This window comes from Phaenicophaeus curvirostris, chromosome 2 (genome assembly GCF_032191515.1).
Source record: "Phaenicophaeus curvirostris isolate KB17595 chromosome 2, BPBGC_Pcur_1.0, whole genome shotgun sequence".
In the NCBI taxonomy this organism is placed as follows: Eukaryota; Metazoa; Chordata; class Aves; order Cuculiformes; family Cuculidae; genus Phaenicophaeus; species Phaenicophaeus curvirostris.
Genome location: NC_091393.1, coordinates 116,473,989 through 116,488,011, shown reverse-complemented (window position 1 = coordinate 116,488,011; position 14,023 = coordinate 116,473,989). Strand labels below are relative to the sequence as shown.

The following is a 14,023-nucleotide window of genomic DNA, read 5'->3' as shown; positions in this document are numbered from 1 at the left end:
TCTTGGAAAGTAGTTACGTGTGAAAACACTTGCCTTACTCCAATTGTTAGCTAGCGAAGACTAGAACTTCAGATTGCATATAGATTGACAGCATTGGTGTAAAAACACAAATAGATTTGAGTAAAACACAGAAGGCTGATCCATCCTTTTAAATTTCAGTGATTGTTAAGAGGGGGAAGGAGAAGCAACTTAATAGAGGCAGAGAATAAGTCATTGCAGAAAGTGCTTAAGTGCTGTTGCGGGGGTGCTGCATTAAGTGGTGTTACTTTCAAAGAAGTAGATAAAATAGCTTTGAAAAAGAAGTCTATAACTGAGTAACGACTTCTCAGAATGAATTTTCTGATAGTGTTTCCCATTTGCAATAGAAAAGGAACACCACTGCAGAAGAGATGTAGAGAGAGGCAACTGCAGCCGGGAAGGTTGCGGATATTCATTTGGGTGATGCTGAAATGATTTTTTGAGATTAACTTGGAAAATATCTGGTCTCTTTCAGATTGGTCATATTGATGGAGATCCCAGTCGGAAAGGAGCTTTCCCTGTATCATTTGTGCACTTTATTGTTGACTAAATTGCTACTGATAAGTGGAAACATTTCTCATTTCCAGCAGTCACAGAAATAAGTTCTGCTCGATTTCATTTCATCTGCCTATCTGCAGACACCTTGCCAGAGCACTGCCCAAGTCCTAGGTACTGTAGCTTAACTTTTTTATTGCCATCGTTCTGATTTTGGGACTTTTAAAACTTTTTTCTATGTGAAAACGTCTCATGAGCAGTTTACACCTTAAAAACCAACAACTCTTCCTGTATTTTTCAAGGTGAACTGAAAAGCTTTAACAATCAAAATCCATTGGTGTGTGAACATCACTGCGTTATGAATGTTCTTTTTCAATCAATTCACTGTAATTTTATTCTCCCTTTTGTAACATGACAATACCATGGTTCAGTGTTGCTTCCCCAGTCAGAGAAGTCGTGTGCATCTGTAACAGGGCAGTGAATTTACCCACTTCTCAATACCCTTTGAAGTGTTGGAACCAAAACACGCAAGCTACCGCGTAGTTCTAAACAGGACTCGTTCAGCATCTTGCCACACTGGCTGTCATCCAGGATGCCAATTATTACAGAAGAAATGGTTTCAGTTGGGTGTCTTTGGCCAGGTAAAAGTATTTCAGTTTACCACAGGAGAAACTTCTTGCTTTCAGAATGGATGTAGATATTTGCTTAAAGTTATCCGAAAAATCTGTGTTAGTCGTTGAACTTTCTAGTTCTAATTTTGTGAGCTTGAGACTGTTTCATTTTATTATGCTGCATGTGTGTAGAACTTGTTTTTTGAGTGTTCTTTATGTATGTTACATCCATTTTGGTCATTTAATGTGACTACTGCTGGTTAACTAAACTATGGCAATATTAATGAGTTACTACATTAACTCAAGGCTATGAAAACTGCACTTCCTGAAATGTACTTAGCTAGGATGATGGATTGCAGAGCATTTCTCAAACTTGTCTCATTAGAGTGTTTAGATTTTGGTTTCAGATTCTTGAATTTTCTTAAATCATCCAGCAATGTGTTCACAGAGCGGACGTATTCGGTGAATCACTTAGATGATTATTCTTGGTCAATAAGGTATGTGACACCTCACGAGTACACACTACGTTATGTTCTGTCTTTTAAATCGCGTGCCACTACCTTGCAAACACTGATAGTTTGCACACTCACTCTGTATATACCCACCTATATGGTAGCTACACTGTCGTTAAATTTGTTTTACGAATTTGTGAGCAAAGGCGAGGCCGTGGATGGTTCCCAGTTGGTTGATGGAATACGAGACACCAACCCAAATCTGACATCATTTTGATGTTTGTGTATCGTGAAATCGTAGTACCAGTTTTTGCTTATGCTACAGACGACAATTGATGGCATAGGGTAAGAAAATTCAACGTCTCGGTCACATTGGCTTTGATCACATCTTGTGAATATTGTTATCTGTAGATTTATCGAGAGAACTTTAGAATTTCTGACAAAACGGTGTTCTAAATTCACCACTTCCTATTGAACGGAATGGGAAACAGGCCACCACCCTAGATGCTTATTTGGAGAAAAATCACGTTGCGTTTGTGCTGGAAGAGCAACACTGACCTTGCCTTGGATCTCTTTTCCGAAATGGTACAGTTGGTTGATCGCCTCTCCGGCGTGCGGGTACAGCCAAGCAGACGCGTAACTCATTTCCTAGATGCTGTTGCTGCAGTGAAAATGGGAACAAACTGGAACGTTTCAAGATATTTTTGTTGCAAGTTGAAGCAAATTAGTCCGTATTTTCAAAGTTCCCAGTAAAAGGATAGAGTAATAGTTTAGCACTAGTTTTATTCACTGATATGTTCAGTTTGCAACACTATTTTGTATGTTTCTATCCCTGATAGAGTCTAGAGATTAAATGGGCATATTATTTTGCACAGATCTCCTAATGTACAGTATTTTTAACACAGAATCTTATAGTGTATGTAACAACTCGTAAAGTTAAACCATGATGCAAATTTTCCTCGAGTCCTGCTAGAAGAGGAATATACTTTAAAATGTCACAACCTTGTTCCCTGGTCACTTAGAAACTAGGAAACTTGTAGGATACAACTGAATAGCACTGACACTGCAGACGGATAAAATCTTGAGGACCAATAGGGAGCAGTTGAGCAAAATTTATCCCTAGATTTTTTTTTTCCATGTTTCTCAAAGTTTGCTCCTCTGGCAGAGGATAAAGAAATTCTAGAGCCTGTAGATATCTATTTATAATATAAAATTAAGAATTTTAAGTCCAAAATTTTGGCATATTTCATACAACCTTTCAAATCTGATTAAAATAATGATTCAGAAACCTGTTAATAGACAGACTATTAGGTTGCTGTGTTAACTGTTTAAAAAGGAGCAAGTGACACTTAAAATGCAGCTTAGAATGCTATGAGATGTATAATATTCAATTCAGTTGTTTTTATTTTGTTTAGTTGCAGAGCAACTGTATATATTGTATAACCTAAAATCAACTCTTATTTTCAACGTCCTGGATGCAGTGATTTATAATTAGAGCATGATTAATAAATTTTACTCTTGTCAACCAGTCAAATGTCTGGAAAAATAAAGCTACTTTTAAAATCACTTTGGCTACATCTCTTCTGTTATTCTGCATTGCTTGGGCAATAATGTTTTCAATGAATAAAATGGGAAATACAAACAAGTAGCACTTGATACAAAGTATGTAGATCCTGTGGATTTCTGGGTGAACACAGGAATTGAGCAGACTGAGCTCAGTTTAACCTGAGGTTAAATTAGAGGTGCAACGCACAGCATAGCTGCCTATCATCACTTTGCTCTTGTTAATTTTATTCTGATATTGAAGTTCGGCAGAACTGAAGTCCATAATGACCAATTTATTTTTTGGACAGAGAGATAGAAGCAAGTGTCAGTTTTATTTTACATTTCTACAATATTGACATTAATGTACAAAAGGCAATTTAGGCAAAAAAAAAAATCACGTTAAATATAAAAGTCTGTATAGTCCTTGAAACTGAAGATGGGAGTAGTTTCTACAAAGTACCACGTGCAAGGTTGCTTGGCGCTTCTTTGCACAGCAGGTCCCTTTTAGGTTTGTGTGTAGCTACAGCCGGTCTCTGGTGTCCCAACGGAGCCCGTTTCCTCATTGCTTAGGCCTCTACGTGCTGCTTCCGAAAGTCAGGACTTCTCTGACATTAGAACTGAATCAAAGGCCGTAGATAACACTTTGCAAATAGCTTGTGCTTGTTCCTAAAAAAAAACCAACCCACATATGCACATTAATGCTCTCTGAAGAACTTCTAAATGCCTCAAAATTCATTTACAGCAGAATGTGGCCTTTATCATTCCTTTGGCAGAGACATGCAAAACGGAGGAGCACAAGTGAGATTTAATTTGATTTCCGGGGCCTGCAATGACGTAGGAAGCTGTTTTAAACGAGCTCTTTTGAAACAAGTAGTTGTTAGCTTTCATCACAGCATGACACGACCATTCAGCGTCAGTTCAGTGCTGCTGAGGGTCTGTGTTCTATCACTGTATCCTGACAATGTGTTCTCCTGCTTCTAAGAGGAGATCACTTCCCTTGCTTATTAACATGAATACATCCTCTATTACCAGAACCATTACCCAATCCCCTCTCTGCCCTGTCTGATCTTAAGCGCTTGTTGTCTTTGAAAACACAAATGGAGGATTGTCCCTAGCAGCTACACAGACACACTTTAGACTGCAAAAAGCTTTCTCAGGCCAATTTTCATTGGCAGTTTTAGGGAGTGTAGGTATTTTTCCTCAAAACTGATGAAATGCAGTCAGCAGGGCTTTTCTCCCCTCCTCAGCCAGGGTACATTTATACTCTTTGTAAGCGACCCATCCCCCTTTTGCCAAAAAGCCCTCATAAGGGTTTTGGAATCTCTCTTTACAACCAAAATACCGAAACCTAAATGAAATACTGTAAACGTAAACTCTTACCAAACTATTGCACTGATATACCCAGAGGCTGCATTCTTCAGAGGCTGCATCTGTTGTCTTCAAAGCCAGTAAACTTTTTCCTGCTCCCAGACCATCGTCATAGCAGACCATCCGTACAATTAAATAGAGAGCATGCCTATGCAACACATCCTGAAACCACGTGGCAAATAAAAGTTACACTGGAACACTGCAACAGCTATTTCAGTTTTCCACCTGTTTCGATTATCTTTTACAACGGAATCCTGTGGGGTTATTTACAGGAGAAAAGTATCCCTTGGTAAATTTTCTTTTAATTGAGAATTTAATCGATATTTTAAAACTAAGCCATGGTTTAAGACAACTTTAGCTCTAATTTATGCTTCTGTTTTAGAATTGCATTTATACGTGGCCTGCATTCCTGGCTCTGCTGTGAAATCACACGTTCAAGTTCCACCTAACCTCATGCACAGGCTGCGAGTAGGAAAGGTGGAGTGCTCTGTATCTCCCTCTGGCACAGAGCTAACAGAAACCAGCTTGCACTTTTCCAGTGTTCTTCCTGATAATCCCATCTCTGTACATACAAGAAACTGTTCCCAGGAGAGGGTACGGTTAGTTGCTTTGGGGTAGAGGTGGCAGGGCAGTCACCCATGTGGATACAGGCAGGCCACTTGCGGTCTGAGACACAGCGTGAGCCCTGATTCTTGCAGAGATCTTGTCTGAGAGACTTCTACTGTCCACCCCAGCTGCAGGATTTCACCATAGCGCCAACAGTTCTGCTCTAGGCCATTCCGAAAAGGAAATGTCATCCAGTACAAGGTCTTTGCAGACCCACCCTACATGAAGCCTTATTTCTCAAGCCAACCTACCCAACTGGTAATACTCATCTGGTTGATTCCAGTTATATCACCTCCCATGAATTGAACACAGCCCTTTTTCCATGTTTATGGCATCAAACACCTTGTCGCTGTGAGTGGCTGAAAGGTCTAAAGAAACGTCCCTTTTGATACAGAAGCTGTAAAAATGGACAGTGAGCTTGATGCCTGCTATGAAACCTGTTGCTGAAAAGCATCTCCATCCCTGACCTTCACTCGGCAGCCACTCACAGTTATTCCTACCGTCATCGACTATTTTACCACGCTGAAGGCAGCTGGAGCGAAGTGGAGTTTACTCAACCAGCAGTCCCTGCATAAAAGATGTCAAGACTCGCCTCCAAGTTAATCGGAACATTTTAGAGTTACTCGCTCGGAACTTGCTACAGTGCTAATATGCACACAAGTTATCACTAGAAGAGGTAGGATAGAATCTTTTGAAGGACAGAGTTCCCCTGCAAATTCCTTTCCTCCCCTCCTTCCAGTGCTTGGCTAGGAGGGGACTCTGCAGTTGAGATAACACATGGATGAACTGTGCCCTGTGTACACGTACACATCTATAAAGTACAAATACAAGCAAACGGAATGTGAATATGACTAAAGCCTCAGTGTTACTTCTATAATTACCAAGCCTTTGGTTTCTAGTGGTTGCATCCAGAATGGAAATGTGTCAGAGAATTACTCATCTGTATGTATTTCTATCACTACTGAAGTAATTTCTGAAACGTTGGCTGAAATCCATGAAGAAAAACTTTGTGTCCTTCAATCAATTCCCCTTTGGGCGTCAGAAATAAACAGGCACTGATTCACCTTCAAAGGTATCTACAAATCACAGAACTCTCGCCTTTCTCCCAGAGGCACAAAAGACTGAATTCTTTATATGAATACAGAGAAAACCTTTCCATCTTGTAACTATACGAAAGAGGTAGGTGGACTAACATGCTAAAGGACAAATTAAATATCAACAGTAGCACAGATGCAAAAAGCCAGAATTTGAGAAATAGAAAGCAATGCAATAAAACACCAATAGAAATGAGCTTCATCACAGAGGCTTTATCAGCTTGCGCATGCTTTCAGCCTGAAGCCAGAATGATGGATAAATGTCTTAAATTTACCTCTCTGATAGTTATCAAAGTACAAAGGAATTTAAACTTGTGCAACCTATGTTCTTAATGAGAATTTAGGAGGACAGCAAAACCAGAATGTTACAGAATTCTAATTTCAAGTAACAACTACTACACTTCCTCCCAGGCATTAGAAACACACGCTTTGTTTTCTGAAGGGATTTTCTGGCACTTTTCACAGTATTCAGTTACTGAGCAGTGCAATTCACCATCCTCATACTTCAGGATTTCAAGAACAGGGGTTGATGACGGGTCACGACTTCACAAGACCAAGTATTTATGGTATCTGGGGGTCTGAGGGCAACCAGAAGGAAACCACATGGCTGTAACACAAAGCTACACGAAGGCAACTGGAGGGCCCTGGGGAAGAGACCGGATTTTTATTTTTAGCAAAAAAGCTACGTGAAGTGTGCTAAAGGAAAACAAACTGCATGGAGGAAATGATGCAAACAAAAAACAGGCTGGATCAATGAAGTGGAATCATCAGGCTTTAATGCTGGAGTGAACTCATGCTCTTGAACTAGGAACGCGAGGCTGGAACTTTAGAGAGGAAGACAACTCAGGTATTCTAGAAAAAAAACCACCCTTTGTTTTTTCCTCCCCACAATAGCATTACATGACTAACTCAGACCTATGATCTCAGCCACCACACTTGTGCTACTTTTCCACGTGAGAGGATGGCAGGAGAGCCACAGAGAGAGGATGATGTGCCCCGTGAGCAGAAAGGCTTGCTTGCCTTTTGTCTGGTGCTCTATCTCTAAAGGAACGGATTTTTGTCATATATCAAATCAATCCAGCCAGGAAAATACAGAGCCCTGAGGAGATACAACATGAAGTAGTGCTGATGTTAGAGCTTGTTTGTTTGTTTGACTGTTGCTTAAAGCCAGAAGCGGCATTTGGTCACACAGATCATCTGTCAGAGAAATCAATGAAAGCACTTTTTAACTCATCAAAAGACAATTTGTTGTGAATCACTTACATACTGATCAGATGTTGAAACTTTAATGCCGTATTTGGAAACTCCCATAATAAACTCCTCTTCACCTGGAACAAAAGGTAACTTTCCATCTTGCTTTGGAGGGAAACAAACAAAAGCCTTTAGTGCAGACAGAAGAAGATGAACAACGAAGATACACGACAGAAAATTTTATGTGTTTATTTGTACTTCAGTCCACTGGCTCAGCAAAATCACTAACCCTGCTCACATCTTGCTGCGTGGAGTCTCCCTGGCACTCTTGTACTCACCCAGTCTCTTAATGTTATATGAAATGTACTCAGAGGAGGTTCAGACTGGACGTTAGGAAGCATTTATTTACAGGCTTCCTAGAGAGGTGGTCGATGCCCCAAGCCAGTCAGTGTTTCAGAGGCATTTGGACAATGCCCTTAACAACATCCTTTAACTTTTGGTCAGCCCTGAAGCGGTCAGGCAGTTGGACTAGATGATCATTGTAGGTCCCTCACAACTGAAACTGTACTGTATTATCCTATATTCTATATATTACATGATTCCAGAAGGGAATTTATCATCTCAGGGGGCAGTTTGGCCCTGTGGTGGAATCAGATGGCTGGGCGACGCATGCTCCACACTAGCAGCAATTTTGTTATTTGACTGTAGGAATAGTTTTAGCATATATTCAGATACTTGAAATGTCAAGTTGCTGTAAGATAAACAGACATTCAGTGCTTTTAAAGATACAATCAACTACCTAATCAGAATATGGTGAAAAAAAAAGCGCAAGCAACCGCAGTTCGGCAAGGATGGCCCAAATATTATTCAGGTTCTTTGGTCACAGGTTCCTAAGTGAGCGTAAGCAGAAACTTGACATCTTCCTCTTCGGAAAAACTTCTACACTACTGAGGAACTGCGGAGGAGAGATTCTTTCCCAGATATTAATCCTAATAGTGCCAGAGACAATATAACCACTTTCAGTTGGGATACTTGTTCAGCAATGACTGATGAGCTCCGAGTCTGCTACTTCAGGAAGGGTTGTCTTCCTCAACTAGTCAATGGGATGAAGCTGGGTGCAACAGCTTTTGAGATTCATGCTACATTATTCTAGTGAGTCTACAATTTACAATGAAAGATGACAGATCACGTGACACCTAAGCTCGAGATGTTCTGGTGCTGTTGGTATTGTCACTGTAAACCACTCACCTGTGCAACATCTATGTAATTTATCAAGTCCAATGGCCCTTCGAGATTTTTGCTCTCATTGTACTTCAATTTTTCAATGGCACCAACATATTTAACTCTGAATTCTGCACATGTATCAGAGTTACTATTGCTTTGTCCTGCAACAGAATAAAACAAAGCAATTCTGAAGAATCCCAGAACAGAAACACTATCCTAATTGATGTTAATGAGGCTGACTTATTAAATTCCATAATTTTTGCAGACTTGAATGAAACACTTAACCGTACCACACTATAGTAACTCCTCTATTTAACGAACAGCCCTGGGTAAAGGCAACAGTTTCATATGAATCCACGATACAACACTATACTAATTCAAATTTGGAGTTAACCACCTCAAACCAGAAATCACAGAAAAGCTGGTTCTACTTTTATATATATATATATTATTTTTTTTAAATGAATTGTTTGGTCCAACAGTGATGTCCTGTGATCTGGTGAGCATGAACAAGTAAAATCAAATCTTATTTCCCTTATTTCAGTGCAAATGTAAACTTATAAAAGCAGGAAACACAGCTTCCAAAAAGTTATACCGGATTTATGCTGTGTAGCAGATGCTAATGCAACTAAGTTATTCTTACCCAGACACTTTACTTCAAAAACAGTAACTTAATCCTAGAAGAATCATTAACCATGCTTCAGAAGCCTCGAGGAAGGCATGCGTTAGAGAGCAGACTATCTAACAGATTCACTCACAATTACTAAAAATACATATTTTAACCTTTTCCATTTTCTGCTCTTTTATACAAACAAGCATGAAGTTAATCCCACTCCACACACGTCTGCTCAAACTCCGATGACATACCTGAACTTTTCGTGGAGTCTGTATCTAGACTGGCCACAGTACTAGACCTGGAAAGTCCCCCGAGGCTGGAATCTACAGACTAAGAAGAAAATCAGTATCATCAAAAAGTTACCGAGAACATATTAACAATTCACTTTTAGATGTCCTGCCTCAATCCTTTTTTAAAATAAACTAGTGTTTACGTTCTAATTACTTAAGCAGCACTGCAAAATAGGGAGAAGAAAACAACACCACCTATTTCTTCCCTGAAGTTATCTTTCTGCCTCAGTGTAGATTAGACTGATAGAAATTCAGCATGAACCCTTGAGAAGTCCCTAAGTATTCTGAAAGAAGGAGGAAATAAAAGAAAAAGAGAAAATGAACCTTAAGGTTATGTCCAGACTTTTCTGGTACAGCATCTTAACTTGAAGAAATTGACAACTATATGCTTGTCACCAGTGCTTGAAATAACATAGCAGTGGGCAAGGGAAGTGAAACGGCACCTTGGGAAATCCAGAATATTCAACTGATCATTCCAAACCTATCAGACAAAATGGACACATTATTCAAAATGAAGAACACTTTTTAGAGATACTGAGTAACCGACCAGCACTGAAGAATAAACTCATTCTCAGTACGAAGCCCCGAGCACCTTCGTAAAGCCAGTATTACAGAACAAACGTACTGCTTTTTCAGCCAAACCTTGCTACGAGCTGCCAGAAACTCTTGTGTTTGTGGGCTTCACAATGTAACCAGCAGAGCATTCGACTCAGGACAAAAAGGCTTTATAATGGATAGATTTTTTTAACTCTCTCAACAATCTGAGGAATAGCAGAAGAAAGTTCTCCTCGCGGAACCTGGCATTTTATGGAAATCAGTGCAAGCAAACCACTGAACTGTCAACTTGCAACAAAGGAAAGTGTTTCCATAAACAAGAGCATGTACCAAATTCAGCTTACCTTGCTTTTAGTACTGATTTCACTGCTTTGCGAGCTGCTGCTGCTGTGTCGTTTTTTTCCTTTTCTAAACATTTTTTCATAATTGGATCAAGGAAAAAATCTCCTAGGTTGGAAAAATAAAAATTAAAGCTGTCATATCATCAAGGGAACGAGTTCCTGGCAAACATCAGAGTGACTGCGTCCGAAGTGGACAAAACTAGGAAACTTGTAAAGGATTGTGAGAACTGAAGTTGGAATGTTCCTCTGCTGATACTCATGTGTCACTGGGAAAAGTCCCTCAAGCTCTCTCCTAAAACTCCCCTAATCCTTCTGATTCATCTGAAAAATGCTCCTTCCTTCTTTACAGACTGTTGCAAAGGTCAGTTTGTAATGCACATAAAGGTAGAGATTTAGAAACAAGACAACATTTAAAATTTATATTCCTACTTAAAGCACTAGATGTTTTTTATTTATAACTATAGTCTAAGTACCCTACAGAGTGCATCCAGTGCAATCCCTGCTACAAAGATTATGCTCCCATTTAACAATAAAACCTCCCTTCTTCTGAAGAGCTACTGACTTGTAACACTTCTAGGAGCAGCCATTACATGCTCCTGAAAATTAAAGCAAGAAGCATGTTGCATTTACTGCTTTAGAACTAAGTTACAGGGAGTTCTGAAAGTATTGCAGAAGCTTTATACCTGTATCTGCCCTACGACTTCATTTGTTTCACTGAACATTTGGCTGGCCGCTGGCTCCCAGTCAGGGAGTGCTGAAACCCTATGTCATAGAATCATAGAATAGTTTGGCTCAGAAGGGACCTTAAAGATCATCCAGTTCCAACACCTCTGCCACGGGCAGGGACACCTCCCACTGGATCAAGTTGCTCCAAACCCCATCCAATCTGGCCTCCAACACCTCCAGGGATGGGGCAGCCACCACTTCGCTGTGCAACCTGGGCCAGGGTCTCACCACCCTCATCAGAAAAAGCTTCTTCCTAACATCTAATCTAAATCTCCCCTCTTTCAGCTTAAAACCATATCCCTCTCATCCCATCCCTGCACTCCCTGACTGATCAAGAGCCCCTCCCTAGCTTTCCTGTTGGCCCCTTTCAGTACTGGAAGGCTTCTTTAAGGTCCCCCCAGAGCCTTCTCTTCTCCAGGCTGAACAACCCCAACTCTCTCAGGCTGTCCTTGTATAGGAGGAGCTCCTGCCCTCAGATCATCTTTGTTGTTAGGCAAACATTCCCTGGCAGACCAAAAGCCACCCTCAGTGAAAAGCAGTGCAGCAGGGAATTGTGTACCCAGCACACCCATGTTCCTCTGGGCTCCTTCCAGCCACCAGCATGGATTTAAGACCCCCTTCTTCAGAGCAGCAGCTGCTAGAACACAGGCAAGATTCTGCCTGTGGCCTTGAGAAAGGCACAACTCCCTACATGCTACTTCACAAGTCATTTTTAATGTACTCAACACCACCAATGCAAAGTCCTAGACCTAGAATCATAGAATCATAGAATAACCAGGTTGGAAGAGACCCACTGGATCATTGAGTCCAACCATTCCCATCGATCACTAAACCATGTCCCTCAGCACCTCATCCACCCGTCCCTTAAACACCTCCAGGGAAGGTGACTCAACCACCTCCCTGGGCAGCCTCTGCCAGTGCCCAATGACCCTGGGTCGGGGCAATCTCCAGTTTCAATACAGGAAGGGGGATGATGTAAATGACAGCAGCCCTGCAGAGAAGGACCTGGGGTGCTGATTAAAGACAAGCTCGACATGAGCCAGCAATGTGCGCTCGCAGCCCAGAAGGCCAACTATATCCTGGGCTGCATCAAAGGAAACGTGGCCAGCAGGGTGAGGGAGGGGATTCTCCCCCTCTATTCCGCTCTTTTGAGACCTCACTTGGAATCCTGTTTCCTGTTCTGGAATCCTCAAAATAAGAAGGATATGGAACTGTTGGAATAGGTCCAGAGGAGGCCATGAAGACTATCTGAGGGCTAGAGCACCCATGCTGAGGCTGAGAGAGCTGGGGTTGTTCAGCCTGGAGAAGAGAAGGCTCCAGGGAGAACTTAGAGCAGATTTTGAGTACCTGAAGTGGCTATAGGAAAGCTGGGAGGGGCTTTTTACAAGGGCCTGTCGTGACAGGACATGGGGGAATGACTTTAAACTAGAAGGAGGAAGATTTAGATAACACATTAGGAAGAATTTCTTCACGATGAGGGTGGGGAGGCCCTGTCCCAGGTTGCCAGAGAAGTGGTGGCTGCCCCATCCCTGGAGGTGTTCAAGGCCAGGCTGGATGGGGCTTGGAGCAACCTGATCCAGTGGGAGGTGTCCCTGCCCAGGGCAGGGGGTTGGAATTGGATGGGCTTTGAGGTCCCTTCCCACTCAAACCATTCCATAATTCCACGAAGGAGCTCCCAGGAGCATCCTGCTTGGCACAGGCACTGCCTCCAGTGCCTCTAAGGCTGCAGGGAGCATCGATCCCCACCTCAGGCTCCATGTGGGACAGGCATGGAGGAGCCAGGTACAGTAGCATCACAGCTTGCCTTTAGCTTTTCTCCTCATGTGTTGACATCTAGCCTTGCAAGTGAAAACTGATAAAAAGGCAAACCCAGTTACAGCAGGAAGGCCTCTCTTGTTTAAGTAGTTGCTATTAGAAAAAGTGGAATATTTTTGATTTAATCTAAAGCACAGTAAAGCTTCATCTACGTAATTATATTTTTCAAACGTTACATAGAATACCCCTCTAATCACACGTTTTCTTCCAAGCAGGGTTTTTCCAGACCCTGTTCATTCTTTGGAGATGATAACACCTTGTGCTCTGTGTGATCTGTGCTGAGCAGATGTGGCTGCTGCGACTCCCTCCGTTTGCAACCTTTCCCCATCTCAAATGCAAGGCCTGAGCTGGCTCCAAAGCTCCAAATCAGTAAGAGATTTGATGGTTGTGAAGTTCATAATGGCATTAAAATCAGACCTTGGGAAGTAATAAAAGATGCATAAGATTTCTGGGAGAATTTATCCACGTGCTGTAAGTGGGAAATCGATTCTGTGCCAGCCCTGCTCCGGCTGCACATGACGGATGGAGATCACTCCTCGCCTTGCCCAGCCCCGATGAAGGCTGCTCGCTTTCTAAAACCTCAAACTAAGTCTTAGCGAGTTGATCCGTGGCATTTTCAGTATCAGGAGTTCGGTCCCCCCGCCTCTCGCCCCTCTGCCGGTCACTGCCCGTCCCTTTCCCCGTCCTGCTGCTCCCGCCGGGCGGCACCGCGCATCGGTTCCGCTCTCCTAGCCCCATCCCACCCCTCACCCCGCACTCACACCGGGAGCGCCCGCGCCTCTCTCACCTCGGCCCCTGCCGCTTCCGCGTGGCCGCGACGCTTCCGGGTGGCTCTGCCGCTTCCGGTTGGATCCGGCGCCTCCGCGTGGCCACGCCCCTCCACGTGACCACGCACGTTCACGTGACCACGCCCATCCACATCACCGTCCAATCAGCGTGGAGGATCCCCATCCCGTAACCCCGCCCCTTCACCGCGGTCACGCCCCCTCTGCGTGACCCTGCCCCTTCGTATATCGCGTCCATATGACCACGCCCCTATCGCGTGACCACGCCCCTTACGTATAACCACGCCCATC

The 14,023-nt window shown here is 42.5% G+C and overlaps 2 protein-coding genes across 6 annotated transcripts in view; one reads left to right on the top strand and one right to left on the bottom strand.

Annotated features, from left to right (window-relative positions):
• The window catches only part of ASAP2 (ArfGAP with SH3 domain, ankyrin repeat and PH domain 2), a 91,585-nt gene extending 88,443 nt beyond the window's left edge, over nt 1–3,142 (top strand). For all 3 annotated transcript variants that reach the window (XM_069850505.1, XM_069850506.1, XM_069850504.1), the window contains one exon: nt 494–3,142. In XM_069850505.1, the coding sequence (XP_069706606.1) occupies nt 494–568 (75 nt within the window). In that variant the 3' untranslated portion in view covers nt 569–3,142. The remainder of the gene's footprint in view (nt 1–493) is intronic.
• A 257-nt stretch (nt 3,143–3,399) lies between these two features.
• ITGB1BP1 (integrin subunit beta 1 binding protein 1) lies at nt 3,400–13,788 on the bottom strand. 3 transcript variants are annotated; one of them, XM_069850521.1, is made up of 7 exons: nt 13,735–13,774; nt 10,410–10,512; nt 9,472–9,550; nt 8,629–8,765; nt 7,453–7,545; nt 4,502–4,651; nt 3,400–3,787 (listed from the first exon to the last, which is right to left on the bottom strand). In XM_069850521.1, the coding sequence occupies exons 2-7, from the start codon at nt 10,479–10,481 to the stop codon at nt 3,716–3,718; spliced, it is 603 nt and encodes a 200-aa protein (XP_069706622.1). In that variant the 5' UTR covers nt 10,482–10,512; nt 13,735–13,774; the 3' UTR covers nt 3,400–3,715. The 3 variants fall into 3 exon arrangements, with proteins under 3 accessions (XP_069706622.1, XP_069706623.1, XP_069706624.1); XM_069850522.1 differs by lacking the exon at nt 4,502–4,651 and having other exon boundaries at nt 13,735–13,788; XM_069850523.1 differs by lacking the exons at nt 10,410–10,512; nt 13,735–13,774 and having other exon boundaries at nt 7,453–7,541; nt 9,472–9,841.
• Between the last annotated feature and the right edge of the window lie 235 nt (nt 13,789–14,023).

Coding starts and splice junctions, on each gene's coding strand:
- ITGB1BP1 (XM_069850521.1), bottom strand. CDS start 10,481: ATGTTTAGAAAAGGAAAAAAACGACACAGCAGCAGCAGCTCGCAAAGC. Junction 9,551..10,409: donor AAATCAGTACTAAAAGCAAG/GTAAGCTGAATT, acceptor TTTTCTTCTTAG/TCTGTAGATTCCAGCCTCGG. Junction 4,652..7,452: donor TTTCAACATCTGATCAGTAT/GTAAGTGATTCA, acceptor ACGTGGTTTCAG/GATGTGTTGCATAGGCATGC.